Source organism: Manduca sexta, chromosome 23 (assembly GCF_014839805.1).
Source record: "Manduca sexta isolate Smith_Timp_Sample1 chromosome 23, JHU_Msex_v1.0, whole genome shotgun sequence".
Lineage (NCBI taxonomy): Eukaryota > Metazoa > Arthropoda > Insecta > Lepidoptera > Sphingidae > Manduca > Manduca sexta.
This window is the reverse complement of record NC_051137.1, coordinates 16,871,038-16,885,261: the sequence shown is the minus strand read 5'-3', so window position 1 is coordinate 16,885,261 and position 14,224 is coordinate 16,871,038. Positions and strand designations below refer to the sequence as shown.

General features: G+C 35.7%; 2 protein-coding genes across 5 annotated transcripts in view; one reads left to right on the top strand and one right to left on the bottom strand.

Moving 5' to 3' along the window:
• The window catches only part of LOC115456252 (leucine-rich repeat and calponin homology domain-containing protein), a 61,974-nt gene that overhangs the window by 14,384 nt on the left and 33,366 nt on the right, over positions 1–14,224 (top strand). The gene's annotated exons all lie outside the window — the stretch shown is intronic.
• LOC115456253 (cAMP-dependent protein kinase catalytic subunit alpha-like) lies at positions 6,864–8,450 on the bottom strand. The gene is given in 2 exon segments (XM_030185238.2): positions 6,864–7,706; positions 7,709–8,450. Coding segments are annotated over 2 exon segments (1,200 nt in total). The 5' UTR covers positions 8,318–8,450; the 3' UTR covers positions 6,864–7,115.

Here is a 14,224-nt window from a genome sequence, read left to right as displayed (position 1 = left end):
ATTAATTTAAAACTAGTTTTGTGATGTTGTAAAGGCCGTTTGAGGTTATTGACAGAGTAATGCAAAAAAATGCAACGAAATTAAAAATGAAATTATTATCATTAGCGTATGGTAACATGTTACTGAATAATTTTCAAAACGTTTTCGTAAGTTTAAACTTTTTAATGTAGTATATTTTAGGAAACGAGTAAACCAAATTCTCCGGCTATAAACTTTGGCATAAACTGTGCGAATAGTAAGCGTATTTACACATATAACTTTAGTTTTGTTAAATACTAATTCAGCGTGTAGTTTGTAGTTTACACAAACTAATACTTTTTATCGATATTCTAAATTTTATAATATAATTCGCACTTAATACACTTCTGTCACATCAACACAAAATATACATAAAACATGTAATATGGAGCAATAAACTGGCGTAATACCGTGAACCCTACTTGTATGTTAAGCTTTCCATATTGCAGTCTATCGATACTGTAAGAAGTCGCCGCGAACCGCCCACGACGGCTTTCAAAGCCCTTGGACTTATGTAATAGCTTTTGCGTTCTATGACTTGTGTAATGTCTGCGGATTTATGTCCCTATGCTGATATATCTGTCGTCGCGTGGATGTACGGCTTCAAATTGATTTGAATGGTAATTTGATTAATTGCTGTCGTTGTTTTGGTCATGGGAGATGTTTGTGTGATGGGCCTTTGCCAAGTTCTGTGAATATCGCATCATACGTTTCTAAAGTTCTAGATATATCTGGAAATGACTGAACGCAAAGGTATTTCCGGTTATTATGTGGTCACTTTACTAGAGTAGAAAATAACACAACTAAAACTGAGCTTTAGACTCACAGTCATAAAAACTTCTGAACGTTCCGAATTATCACATGTTTTGTTAAAATCTCAATAAAATAATTGAAAGAAACATTCAAATATACTTTACTAAGCTTTCAGAATTTATAAATTTCCAACAAGAGGGATAATGTATTTTTGTATCCTTGTATTTGTATCATGCAGAACACCTATTACTCAGTACATTAGTCGGTTTCCAGTAAGGGCTAGGGATGCGTCACTGCAGAACAGGACGCCCTGCAGCCGGTTACGGTATGACGTCATGCGGTACCATCATGCGATGCATTATACATTTTGCTGAGGTGGCGCCAACATTTCGATATTCGTGATCTTTTGTTTAATGCATTGAAATTTTAATCTTACCTTGATTACCTGATCGTAGCAGTTATCAGGCAGATTATAGCTTTCGACTGAGATTAATAAATAAAAAGGGTAAACAGTGAAACAAATCCAGTGCTAGCAACAAATAAAATTATAGTATGGTCTATGTAAAAAAATGTGTCCCTCGTCCAGATTTATAAACAAGAAAAGAGATACAAATGTAATTATTAATGTAAACATCAAAAACGTTAGTAACATATCTTTTGCCTGAATTTAATTTAAAAATATCGCACACGTTGAACATTACGGCTAACAAGTCGGTTTTGGCCAGAATTTCATATTGTTACTGACAGAGATGAATACTTGTATCGTGGAAGTTGCTACGCGTTGGGCAAGTCGCTTGTGTAACCTGTGCTATTGTTTCTAGTACATTTACTTTTGATATTTAGCATACGCCACTCGCGAGGCAGCGCGACGGATTGATGACTTGTTGGCGATGTTGGAAATTGGAGCTAATGATGATGGGGCGCCATCTATTTTTAATTGTTCTTGTTATTAAGCTTTATTGTAAAAAAACATGAACGGTGTAGGAGATGATGCTAGACTGCCGGGGCAGATTTATAATATTTTTCCATATTATCATCTTGTCTCAATAAAAACATTAAATGTTTGGAGAAACAGAATGTAGAGGTGAGATTTGGAGGTTTATCCTTACTCTTTAACTTAAAGTGTAATCTAAGAGGATTTTTCTACATTTGTTGATGTGTGACCAAATTCAATATATTTTATAATCATTATCCTTGTCCTAGTTGAATTTGTTAAAAAGATTGTATCTAGCTGTGTAGCAAATGTCGGAAACTTCCAATGGATTCACAGTAAATTTAACTCTGCGCGGATATTATGACACCATCTAGATAATGGGGCTTTAATGTTTGACCTCAATTACGATGTCTTAAAACCATTGGAAGGTTATTTTAATTTGAATAGTACTTTGCTTCATATATTTGATGAATCTGAGAAATAACACGCATAGACAATTATAATCTGTACAGCTATTTAATTATAGACAAGAGATTATATATTATTTAAGTTTAGAACACAATGTTTATCGCACATTTCGGAATTCGTTTCTTTACATCTTGTTCGATCGCACGGGTAAAGTTTTGGGATATTCGTGTTTGGACGCGCATCTAGATAATACCAGACCTGAACCTTCAACCTAGGTGATACCAGTTAGTTAGGCAGAGTAATAGTCAAAACTTTGTTCTTAACACCAATACATACTTTGATTATTTATTCAGTGCGGGCGATGCATAGTTTGTATCGTATAAGAGCTTTGAATCAGAAATTGAGACAGTCATCTAAAAATGTTGTGCTACTATGACATGGTGAAATTTGAATACGGACCTTTAATTTGCTAGTGCTAAGGCACCTAGTTTCCGCTAGGTATCTTCCACGGTCAGACCGTAACAATTTCGTGAGGCTGGTCGACGTAATTTAGAGACCCTTGAGCAATATTATTTATATTAGCATTACCATTAAGTGCGATAAAATAACTTTACCATCTTATTTAAAACTATATAGTATATTATGTTAGTTCGTCTCGTGCATGTTGTTTGCGTTCTGATGATATTTGCTGTCAGGATTACAAGCTTACGAACAGAGCAATCAATTTTATTTTTAATATGCTAACACTCACCCGTTCGTTTGAGTGAACTGTACCAACTAAATTGACCTCCCAGTTCATGTTTCTGCGTAGAACAAAGTGATACTAAATATATTTTAGAGAATCCTATTTTTATAAGTATTGTATTTTTTGTTATTAGTTATATGGCAAGCCTTATAATGAATATCTTCCTCCATTAAGGTAGAGATGAGCTGGAACAAGCGTGTGCTCAAAAATTCCACCTCTTTCTAATCATTTATGGATATATGCGAATTCATAAAAAAAGGTTTAATCACTACCTGATTTCAACTTTTTTTTTAAATATTATTATTTTTCTCAACCCTTTTAAAAATAGTGTCAACGTCGCTTTAAAGCAGTTTGCGTATAAGGCGCTGATAATTTCCTGGTGCTATATCCTCGCTGTGTGGGACGGAACTTCGCTTCCTTTGCTTTCCACTTGGCTGCACCTCGTGGGCAGCTCGCTCGGCGCACGCCCGACTGAGTGCCATTGTTTCCACACATTGTACCTTTAATGGCTTTACAACAAACAAATAATCATTCTGAACGAATAACTTTGTTACACGGCCTAGACAATGGCTTTTAAAGCTTGGGTGCAATTGTTTTATTTTATTCTAGGTAATGTTAAATTTACTGCTAATATTTATCAGTTAATTTACAAATAAAGTTGTATGCGGATTCTAGATGTATAATTATTTTCAGAATACTTGTTATCACACGAAATATTTTGCTTTAGAGTTCATGAAGATTAGGCTAGGTAGGTCTATACACTCGAACGGGAGATGCCCATTTTAATTCCGTGAAATCTTGACTCATACCTACTTGAAGTCATGCAATTTATTTTGATTGATATACCGAAACTTAACCGATGCGAGTCAAACAATGTAATGGGTCAATTGGTCCAACCGACTCGCATTGGGCAAGCAAGATCAGCTCAAATGTCCATAAATGTGCGAAGGCCGACCAATGACGTATCTCACAAAGATCAGTCGAAACTAGATTTGAACGCGTACTTACGAACGTCCTCAATTGCATAGCACTAACATCATTTAGTATTCCACAAAGCTTCACCACTTACGTAACGTATTTATTACCGCATAGGTGATTTGTTTCGGTGCAAACGCAGGGTTCATTGGCTTATTGACAAAACACGCGACTCGTCAAGGAAACAGTGATGTAGCTAAGAGCCGTGACAATGGACGGATTGGTGTCAATGTTTATGCTATCATACCTTCGTTTATGGGTTCCTTGGAAGTCTGTGATAGTTCGGATGAACGCGTTTTTATAGTTCGGAAAGGTTTTGTTAATGACGTTATTTTTAGCGTCTTGTTAGTCTTGTTACACCGCGACAGGGCTGTGAAGGTTCTGAGTTCAATTTCCAAATCGGGCAATAAAATATGTGTGAGTTTTGGATTCAATAAGACAGAACTGAGTTGTCTGAGATTACAATTTATAGCCAATATCGTCGCCTCGTCACCTGTCACATCATGGGCTACGAAATATACTAGGTCGTGACAGCAGGTGAGTCTCTGCCTACCCTTTAGGAAGCGTGAGTGTGTATGTATATTAATTTCTTCTATGACTTGTGCCAATCGAGCTAAATTATAGGAAATATATTAGTTAAATTCAGTTGTTCTTCCGGATAGAAATTGATTTACGAATTCGTATATCATGTAAATATTTATTTCTTACCCGTGGCCAATGGCTCATGAGACATGAACCTTTAAAAAGACAAGTCCTTTTAATTTTATTTTCCATTGTACCTCTTAAATATATTTTAGAAGATAGAAAAATCCTTACTAACGATGAATTACAATTTTTGCGCAAAATTTATTTTGGTAGTATAAATTGAAATTAAACTAATTTTCCCGATTCTATCGCGGTTTCTTGGATTTTTTTTCTCCCGACGTTTCGAAGACCATGAAGGCTGCAAAGTCTTCGAAACGTCGTGAGAAAAATAAAATCCAAAAACCGCGATAGAATCCGGAAAATTTGTTTAGTTTCAATGTCTAACATTCGCTTAAACATAAGAAATCATCGGTAGTATAAAGTTTTGTATGCAATTATCAAACGTTAATTTTTAAGTTTAAATCTAAAAGTATCATACCGGCGCTTTTGTGGCTTTCTATTTTTATATCGACTATTTTTAAACTATCATCCATGGCGTAGAAAGTAAGTTAACAGAGAATAAAGTAGTCGCGAGTACGATACTCGCCTTGGGATAAATGTTTGTCCGATCAAATAAGTATTTATGTACGTGTAGCAGAGGCGTGTGTATATTAAAAGTTAAAACTCGGGATAATAAACTTATGTACTGTAGAACCTACGTGTATGACCGTTTGGTACGATCAGCAACAAAAGTCGATGAACAGATACTAATTTACAAAACACCTGAACATTGAAACGGACCATAAATCACTTACCAAAGAAGAGTACAGATTAAGGTTATCATTTCAATATGGATCCCAAAGTAAAAGGATTGGCTGAAAAAATATGAAAAAGAAACTGACGTTTACGTTGAATCCTTCGAACAGAATCTCCTGCCAGAATAATTTTGAATTTACACATTTGTTCCTTAAACCGGCCAGTGCTCTATAAAATAGTATGTTTAAAATGTAACTAACCTATTCCTATTAATGTTATAATATAACGTACTAATATATTATGATGTTATGTCCATACTTAAAAATTTATATTTCTGAATTATATAAACCTGAAGAGTTTGTTTGTTTGAATGCGCTAAACTCAGGAACTGCTTAACCGATTTTGAAAATATTTCACGAAGAGGAAGCTACATTACTCTTAAGCGCTATACGCTACTTTCTATCCCGGGTAAATATAAAGCAAGACTTTAGTCCTTGAAAAACTTTTTCACGCAGGCGGAGTAGCGAGTCAAAGCTAGTATGTTATAAAATAACAATTTAATTGAAATTCTGGACTGTTGAAAAAAAGCTTGTATATAAAACAAAGAATTTTCTATATTCAGCCACATTTGTATTTATTACAGATCATAAATAATTGTCGCTAGTAATGTTTAGCAGTGAAAGGTTTGACAGCGTTCAGCTACTTTTGTAGTTCAATTATGACAAGTTGTTTTGTATTTAAATTAATCAGTAACTTATGGTAAATGATAATGATTAGGAAATATTGGAAACAAATTATGTTCAACGACTTCTGTTGCTGACTGTACAATATTTCTTTCATTCATACTGGCACTTGGCAAATATGCGACCCAATTTAAACGCCATTCAAAATCACGAGCACGGCATGCCAACGGTTCATAACATCATTATAGAATACTTTTCATTCTAAAGTGTTATGAAGAAGGCGATACTCGCCACGTTGCGCCGCTCATGCTAATCTTGGCAGAGCACGTACTGAAATTCGGGTCACATACACATGTATAGCTGGGTATGTTCCCTCAGGAATATTCGTACGTGTCCTACATGTGTTTGAATCATAGAACATATTGTATAGTGTGGCGACAGTTACTGATTTAAGGAGTGATTTGTGACATACTCCATTCTTATAGTTTAAAGATAATTTTTTAAAGCGAGCATGTCAAATTAAGTATGATTCGAATATCTAAAATGATAGTTCTGTTCAATTCCTGAAAGATTGTGTAGGATGTGTCCAATCTAGCATAATGATAACAAAATTTGTTTCTAAGTATTATGAGCGCTAGTCGAGTGAGAGTAATTAGAGTCATTACGCTATTGCATGCAGGATATCGCGAAATGGAAATGTGTGCGCAAATACATATGTTATTACAGTAATAGTTTCTGTTGCAATCGCCGAACAAATATGAAAATTAACATTTTACTTATTGTAATCGCAAAGTATGTAGTAAAAACATAAAGTTCTAACGAAAAGCTGGATACTTGACGGAATAATGAGGCGAAAGCAATAAAGTACGAGGGCCCTTATAGCTAGTTTAAGTTTGCTCGATAATGGACGTCGACGCGTGCCTTCTCTCCATATCAAAATAGCCCTTTGGCGATGCGAGAGCATGTCGAGTGGATGTTTCGAGCACGTACTCAATTATGTATTCAAATTGACTCCAAACAAATGACCTACTGCTGTGATACATCATCACAATGATGACCAATTTTGTGTTATCATCGCATTATAAAGATGCTCAATAATTTGTAATCTCGAAGTTCCCGTAAATAAACAAAAACACGTAATTGTTTCCCATATTCTCTATTCTGATAGAAATATTACATTTATTATTACCATAACAATATTCCTGAATCTTGACGTAAACTAAAAGTCAATAAATACAGACTCGTAGCGACAATAAGATGCCGGAACAATAGGCTCCTCTTCATATTTATCGAAATTGCCTGTGTCGTAAGCGTTTTTATATTTTGGCACAAATGGCGGTTGAACTCGACAGTTCACAATGGCATCCCATTCTATTCCCTTGAACCACTTATGGTTCTTATAGTCCAGCACTCCGTCCTTCATGACGCCGAAGCGTTTGCTTATATCCACTTGGAGGACATTACGTACTAGATCTCTTAGGTCCGAGCTAAAACTAGAGGGACATCTATACTTGCCCGCAACAATTTTTTCATACGTCTTCATTGGTTCATTTGAATAAAACGGAGGATATCCTGCATTCATCTCATAAAGTAACACTCCAAAAGACCACCAATCGACTGAGAATCCGTATCCTTTACTTAGTATTAATTCAGGAGCTAAATATTCCGGTGTTCCGCACAGGGTCCACGTTCTACCTTGCAAAACCTTGCAAAAACCGAAATCTGTTATTTTCAAATATCCGTTCTTGTCTATCATAATATTCTCCGGTTTTAAATCACGATACACCAAATTACAGAAATGCAAGATATTCCAAACGCCAATACAACTTGACTAGCGTAAAATTTCGCCAATGGCTCCTCAAATTTGTTCATTCGACGTAGATGCATGAACATTTCACCGCCAGGCACGAAGGGCATGACAAAATAAATGTAGCTGTTATCCTTGAAACTACATTCCATCGACACCGTAAAAGGAAATCGGATTGCTTCAAGAACGCGCTTTTCGTAAAGTGAATGTTCGACCTGTTTCATCTTAATGATTTTTTCTTTCTCTAAAACTTTCATCGCGTACAATTTGTTGTTCTTAGAGTGTTTCAGCAATATCACTCTGCCAAAAGCGCCCGAGCCGAGTGTTTTCAAGCGTTCTAAATCGGAGAATTCGATGCTGAAATTTGGTTTTTGACACCAGCGATCTTGGAATTCGGTTTTTAACTTTTTCAGATACTTAGTGTACTGTTCCTGTTGTTTATCCGTGTATCCATCGTGTATTTCTGCTGAGGTGTTTGGTGAAGCTGCTCTGTATGACATACTCCTCGAAGTCCCAAAGGATTTATGAGAATACATTTTATTGTTAATCTTAACGTCAATACCAAACAACCATTGAAGGCATAGCCCTCGCGATATTTGAATTGATTTTTTCATTAACTCATATAGAATAAGGTGTTTACATTTACCGGAGACTTAAGGCTCTTTATTCATACAGCCCGAGGGAGTCCTAAAACCCTCGCTTTGCCGAGATCGAAAGTACGAGGGTGCAGAAGGGGTTGCGCGGCGGGGTTGAACGAACTGGCGAGGGGGTAAGGTGGAATCAGCTGTGTTTAAGGGTGTCACGTGGTGCCGCCGCCAAACGGTCGCCGTCCCGACAGGCTTATTGATCAGACAGCCACGTGAAATTTATTATACTTTAGGAAACTGTATACACACTCAATGCGCCGCACACACGTCGTCGGCGAAGTTTTACCATCCCACGAGCCAAAATCTGAAGTGAATTTTAATGACGAATTTTATATCGTCGTTTTAGCAGATTTTGCTGCCAGTGCTTTAGCTTTAAATAATTTGCTTGCAATGTCTCTAACTTCATAAATATATAATTTCAGATTGTTAAGTATATATTTTTGCAATGTTGACGCTGTTTGAAAACAATTTTCTCGATACAATTTCCGTTAACAGATATTGGAATCGTAATCTGCTCAAAGGTTACACTTGCTTTGACTGCGTGGTGTTACACCTGTATTCTTTGATAGTGATGTATCTATAGAGTTATGGTGTAGCAAACATTTTTAATCTCCATTATCGTATAAATGTACGAATCGTTTCAATTGTCTATCGATAAGCAATTCGTATCCATTGGGGTCGAGTGCTAAAACCACACCTAACGGAATATAACTATACAAGTTGCTAATAAAAACCTTACCATAGTATATGGTTTTATTATACGTATCGTCAAAATGGACTTTATTCACTTTCATTTTCGTGTAATTGAAATGGTTGCGTGATTCTATAAGGAAGTTTATTTAATGTCGATTATAAATTAGATTTTTATAACATTTTGTCTTTATAAAGATTCCGGTGATACAAACGACAGTTGTCAAACAAATTTAGTTTGAAGAAACAATGTTTACTGTTATTACTTAGGAAGTTAAAAGTAAATAATGTAGTGTTTCGGCTTGAATTAAATGAAAGTGTGAATATTATTAAAGAAAGAAATTATTAAATAAAAATCATCTTACCAAAAACCAGCTGATATTAATGAAACGTTAACAGTAACATAGTCGAGGTAAATATGTTATATAGGTTATCATCAATCTAGATTCGAGACTGAATTCTACTTCCATTACCGCGATAATGTATTACCGTACTACTTTTTGTAATAATACTGCACTTAATCCACATTTCAAAGTTTCAAGCGATGATTTATATTCTCGATTTACAGCTAGCATTCCCTTTATTATCGATCGCCACTACCTTATAAGTGTATCGTAATTGGCACATTAGATCTTATTACGCTTCAATGAGGTCGAAAGTCGTAGATAACGGACAATTGCAAAACTATAGTATTCGGCCGTTATAATACCGTTATCGATACTTATTCGTAAATCGTACGAGACTCCATTTTATAACTATGACGCACGCCCACACACTAGCATTGTGTAGTACAAAATGATTAGTGTATTAATCCTTTAGCCAGATGTTTTTCTTAGTAATATGCGGATGTACTACTATCTAGTGTAAATTTGGCTATAATTAACTACGGGTTTATTCAACTAACGAGTTGGTAACGCGTATGTTTCACTATAAAACAATATACCATTAATTATGTTGGCAAACACAAGTGTTCAGAGGATTGATCTCGTTAGTGGGTCATCGAATTTGCTACTTATGTGACGAGGTATTGACTGACATATTTATGTCGACTCATCCGGGCGTGCTTGTCTCGATTGTCGACAAATTGCACCATGCGTTCGTAATAACCGTCTATTAAGATTAACAATTAATCGAGTTAATCGAGCGCAAGCTGTCGATAAAATATTAAATCGGTTCAGACTTATATTCCGTAACGGACATGCTGTAACATTATGTAAAGTGATTTTGTGTCGCATATCATTACGCTGGCATAAGACGATAAAGACAAATAGGATTTTGATAGATGTCTAAGTACTCGTGTGGGATTGAGCTGTGTTTTTTGCTTTACTTGAATTTTCATCAGGGAGCCTTGATATTTCGTGCTTCCAATACGCTGGAATATCTCGTGTTAATAAAAATATCAAGGTTACAAAGTATGCTACACTTGAACAAGTATAAAATATTGTTTTTGGCATTAAACAATACAATATTCCGGAGTGAATTTGAACTCACGATCTCTCGTTTGTCATCCAGCTACTCGATTGTTGTGCTATGATCAATTGACGGTGCTTATTTGGAAGAGAGCAAAGCTCATTCGCGATACACAGATGATATTCAATACATCGGTGTCATTGTTGCAAATCAGCAACACACAATGCCTGCTTCTTTATAAGTTCATAGAATTATGAGATCGCGCGGTGTGTTACTTTCAATGCTATTTGATTGTCCGATGTATTATTACCTGCTTAGTTTTGATGGCTGCTATTATTTTAATAGCCTAGTTTGTACAAAGCTCTTGTCATTTATGTTTCCAATTAGTTGATTTATATATTATTTATTCTTTTGTTCGTATTATTTTTGTATTTCCAGTTACTGTTAACTGTGGGACGATTATAATTGAGATTGCATCTAAATAAAATTAAAAATATTTTGATGTATGTTGGCACCTTTTCATTTATTTAATTCGTATATAAATGATGTATTGGATCCACTTCACGCTAGGATAAGATATGAAATAATCTCTACACCAAAACAATCCATTAACCTTGAACTTCTCAAGCGCACGCCACTTCAAATACAAGACACGAAGATTGTATCGATAGCAATTGCTATGAACGCTGTGTATTTAGCTAGAAATTTAAAAAGAATTTCTTAATTCCAACACTTAGGAATATTTAGGACTGTGAACCACGTGTCCATATAGCATTATCATCGCCTCGTATCGCATATTACGGTGGAAAAACCGTTGGACATACGCGTAGTGTTAAAAAATTGCTATATAAAAACGAAATAACTTAATTACTACGTTAAAGTATATGAATTTGCAATGTGTAGTAACATCAATGCTTGTATGAGACTGGCACAACTTATAAACAAGCAAGGTCAGGGAGCCAGCTAAGGACGCTACGTGCCGTATCTTGATGTTTTTTCAACAATCTCGTTTGATATTCACGAGTTGCTGATACGTCGTTGTATCTGTAGGAATTAATGGATTTTTTCCGAGATCCGGCACAGTGCGTAATTGGATATTTGTGATCGTGTCGGTTAGGTTGTGTATGGGCGGTCGAGGTACGTCTGATTCAATATTATAGAAGATGATTGCTATTTTCCTGCTTCAATTTTAGAAATTTTTCTTTCTATCGTCCAATCTATTGCTAACGTTACGAGTTATGATTATTTCTTAACAGTAAAATTGTACATAGTGAATCTGTTGACATTTATCTTACACAATTTTACATTCACATAGCGTCAATGTTCGAAGACGTGGTCCGTTCCAAGAATAATAGCCACTCCAATGCATTAGAGATTGCCTAACCCAGCTGCAAGCGTTGGTGCGCCGAGATTTATGCGTCGTGCTTGTCGGTCAAGGTTGTGGAGACCCGCAGTCCGTGCCGCATGTCTCTTGGCACAACACCAGAAATAGTTCTTAATAATATTACACTAAACAGTTAGAACATGGTGTGACAGTGTGTGGAATGTCCGTGAACTATTTTTATGTATCCGGAGTCGGGATATAATGGTCTGTTAGGAAGCACCGAGGAAAAGCCGTGTCTATTTGAAATGAGCTCGTTAACCACGTGGCGATGGCGGTTATATTTGGAGGACACTAGGCCGCGTAAAAACTTGACAGCGAACCCGTTCCAAAATGTGCGATGGCAACCGGTCGCAATGAATATTCATCGTTCGCCAACAGTTTCGGTACGTGTTTTGACGTTAACACGAGAGCACAGCGTAAACAGTGAAAGTAAATACAAAAACTATTTCTGGCCATTGGATATATTTACGCATGACCTCTCGTCGACTAAACAATCGTTTGAAACAAATTGTGAAATATGAAATGGGTCATAAATTATTAACAGTGATTGTAGACGGTATCGAAATTTTGGCGCGGGTTTTCCAACAATGAAATTGCTGAATATATCATTCAGCGCGTTGTTAATTTCCAGATTGGTGTTGTAAGAGCGATTTCAAGTTCGGCACTTATCACGCGACCGTTCATCAAGATAATTAAATAAACGCTGTTATCCATTAATACTGTACTATGGCGAGCACTTAAAGGTTTCGACACGTACAATATCTGATGACACCGAGCTTAATATTTATTTTCAGTTACGAACATATTGGCATTAAAACAATGTTACGTCATTTTGCAAATGTTCTTAGCAATTACGTTCCAATTTATTCGTTGTGTAAATGTTTTAGGGCACATTTTGTTGTGTCATTAGCAGTGTCAATCAAAAGGTCACGGACATTTATTCCTATGGCCTCTAACCCGCCCTACCTTCGTCAGATAAAAATATACATCACCTTTAACATTACGCTTGACCCGTCAATGGTGATGGGTTTCGGAAAAAAAAACATTTTTGCTTTATAATTTTACGTGCTATTAATATCGTTAAGTGGTCATTATGTAAACGTAATGGTCATTCTCCTCAATTTCACAGAATAAGAACATGAAGTGGGTGGTTTATTACTAGTCTATCTAAACTGGAATTGGATTACAACTCTCACATTAACTGTACTGGTTCTAATATTGCTGGTTTCTTCATTAATAGGTTCGTTTTAATCTTAAATGGGAGTCAAAATAAATTAAATTTCTCTATAAACTGTTTTTGATATTACGAACATGTCTTTATAATTTAATTCGTTGGAAATCTTGTATTACTTTGTTAGTTTAAAGCAGTTTAATGTCTTATCGATTTAAACCTGTCTCTGTAGAATTTTCTTACAATCAAATGTAGATCATATTCCCATTGCTATAAAACCGTTCGAACCCGTGGTTTAACTATATGAATATTTATTAAAGTGAGGACAACTTATACAAATCGAGATTAAACTGCACCTACACGCACGATAAGATTGCAAATTACCAACAAAAAGTAAATTGGTATTCGATTTGATCTTAACGTAATTGTTGAAACAGACAATGTGTAGATTTATTTGCAGTCATCCTGTATTTACGTTTCAATTTCATTTAACGATCGTCTTGCCTCCAAAGGATTGCATCACCCACAACTGTAGCTTCGACAAAGCTCTTCATATTTTGTTTCTGTCTATCCGTCGGTTTGGTCTCTGCTTTGATGTTCACTAAATTGCCTATGTGATTATTTCACGCCCTTAATAGTACGATGTGTGGTAACAACATCAGTTATCATGTTTATAATATTGTGTATGTCTTTTACTTTTTGTGTTCCAGTTAATCAAGGCTTACATTGATTATCCTACTCATTGGCTGCATAAGCTTCTATTTGTTTTCTACGACTATTACTATTTATTACCTTGCTGCCGAAACAAATATCTGTGGACAACATAAGCCTTGATGAAGTCCGTCTGCAGGCCGCAGCCTGTCGTTTTTCAATTGGCTCCTCGCATGTTACGGAGGTCATTCGTTCAGATAGAATCCGGAGATTAATCGCAGTTGAATTGAAAGATTCGATTAGCTTTTAGCGAATTGAAGAATCGCATGTAAACTATGTATAAATGGAAGTTTTTCTTTTGTGTACTAATAAAGACTGTTGACTGTTAGGAAGACATCAAGAGTGCTTACAATTACCAGATGTTATGTTATTAATATCCAAATAGGAATATAGGTGTCGAATATAGATTAAGTAATTAATCAGTGTAACAATAACATGCTGACCTGAAAATATCACATCTTATAATGCTTGCTACAATATCTCGTATCGACTTTCTTATATGTTATAC